Genomic DNA, 965 nt, shown 5'->3' with positions numbered 1-965 from the left:
CCCCCCCCCTGGGAAAGAGAGACATGAGTAGCGCGTCCGCACCAAACACTCGGACGAGCGACAGTCGCTTCACTTGTACCAAAACAGTTAGTTTTAGTAGAGGTTTTACGGCGCTCGCAACTGCATTAGGTCATATGAGCGACAGAAGATTAGAGGTGTTACAAGAGAGTAACAAACATAAAAAAAAGAAGAAGGGGAGATAAAGACGATAGATGTTTGATAGGAAAGAAGAAGAACAAGACCACACCAGAGCACCCGCCAACCACACACGTACCAAAACATCTCTTTTCCCTCATTTGCGTTCAGACCAAAGCAACGACAACGGCTGAGTGTTAGCCTAATCATCGCAGTTAGTTGTGTAAGGGTTAGAACGAATGTCGCTCGTCAAGAAAACAAAGTATCCGTCAAGAAAACAGAGAATCAGTCAATCAGTCAAAAAAAAGGGTATCAGTCAAGAAAATAGAGTATCAGTCAAGAAAACAGAGAATCCGTCAAGAAAACCGTGTATCAGTCAAGAAAACAGAGAATCAATCAAGAAAACAGAGTATTAGTCGAGAGTATCAAACAAGAAAGTAGAAAATCAGTCAATCAGTCTAGAAAAAAGAGTATCAGTTAACAAAAAAGAGTATCAGTCAAGTAAACAGAGAATCAGTCAAGAAAAAAGAAACAGAAAATCAGTCTAGGAGTAGGACCCAACAGCGGCACCTTCCAACCACCCAGTACCCGCAGAAACAACACGCTCAGACAAGGAGGGAGAAGGAGGCCGGGGCAATGTACTCACTCTCTTTGTTCTTGTCCATGCTGGTCTGTATGGAGGCTTGGTCCGGGGGAGTGCGCGGGGGGCGGAGGTTCAAACCTACGAGAGGCGTCTGACTGCTGGCACTGTGGCTGGAGCCCGGAACTGGGCCCGGCGGCTCCGAACTACTACTGCTGCTGCTGCTACTACTGCTACTACTGCTGCTACT

General features: G+C 46.3%; 1 protein-coding gene across 1 annotated transcript in view; it reads right to left on the bottom strand.

Annotated features, from left to right (window-relative positions):
• Positions 1-965, bottom strand: part of LOC101852101 (mucin-4) — a gene marked incomplete in the record, with an annotated part of 90,884 nt that extends 89,919 nt beyond the window's left edge. Inside the window, 1 exon segment of the mRNA XM_035970507.1 lies at positions 782-965. Within this exon segment, the coding sequence (XP_035826400.1) occupies positions 782-800 (19 nt within the window).

Source organism: Aplysia californica, unplaced genomic scaffold (assembly GCF_000002075.1).
Source record: "Aplysia californica isolate F4 #8 unplaced genomic scaffold, AplCal3.0 scaffold00277, whole genome shotgun sequence".
In the NCBI taxonomy this organism is placed as follows: Eukaryota; Metazoa; Mollusca; class Gastropoda; order Aplysiida; family Aplysiidae; genus Aplysia; species Aplysia californica.
The sequence above is the reverse complement of the archived record's forward strand: the minus strand, read 5'-3'. Positions and strand labels throughout refer to the sequence as shown.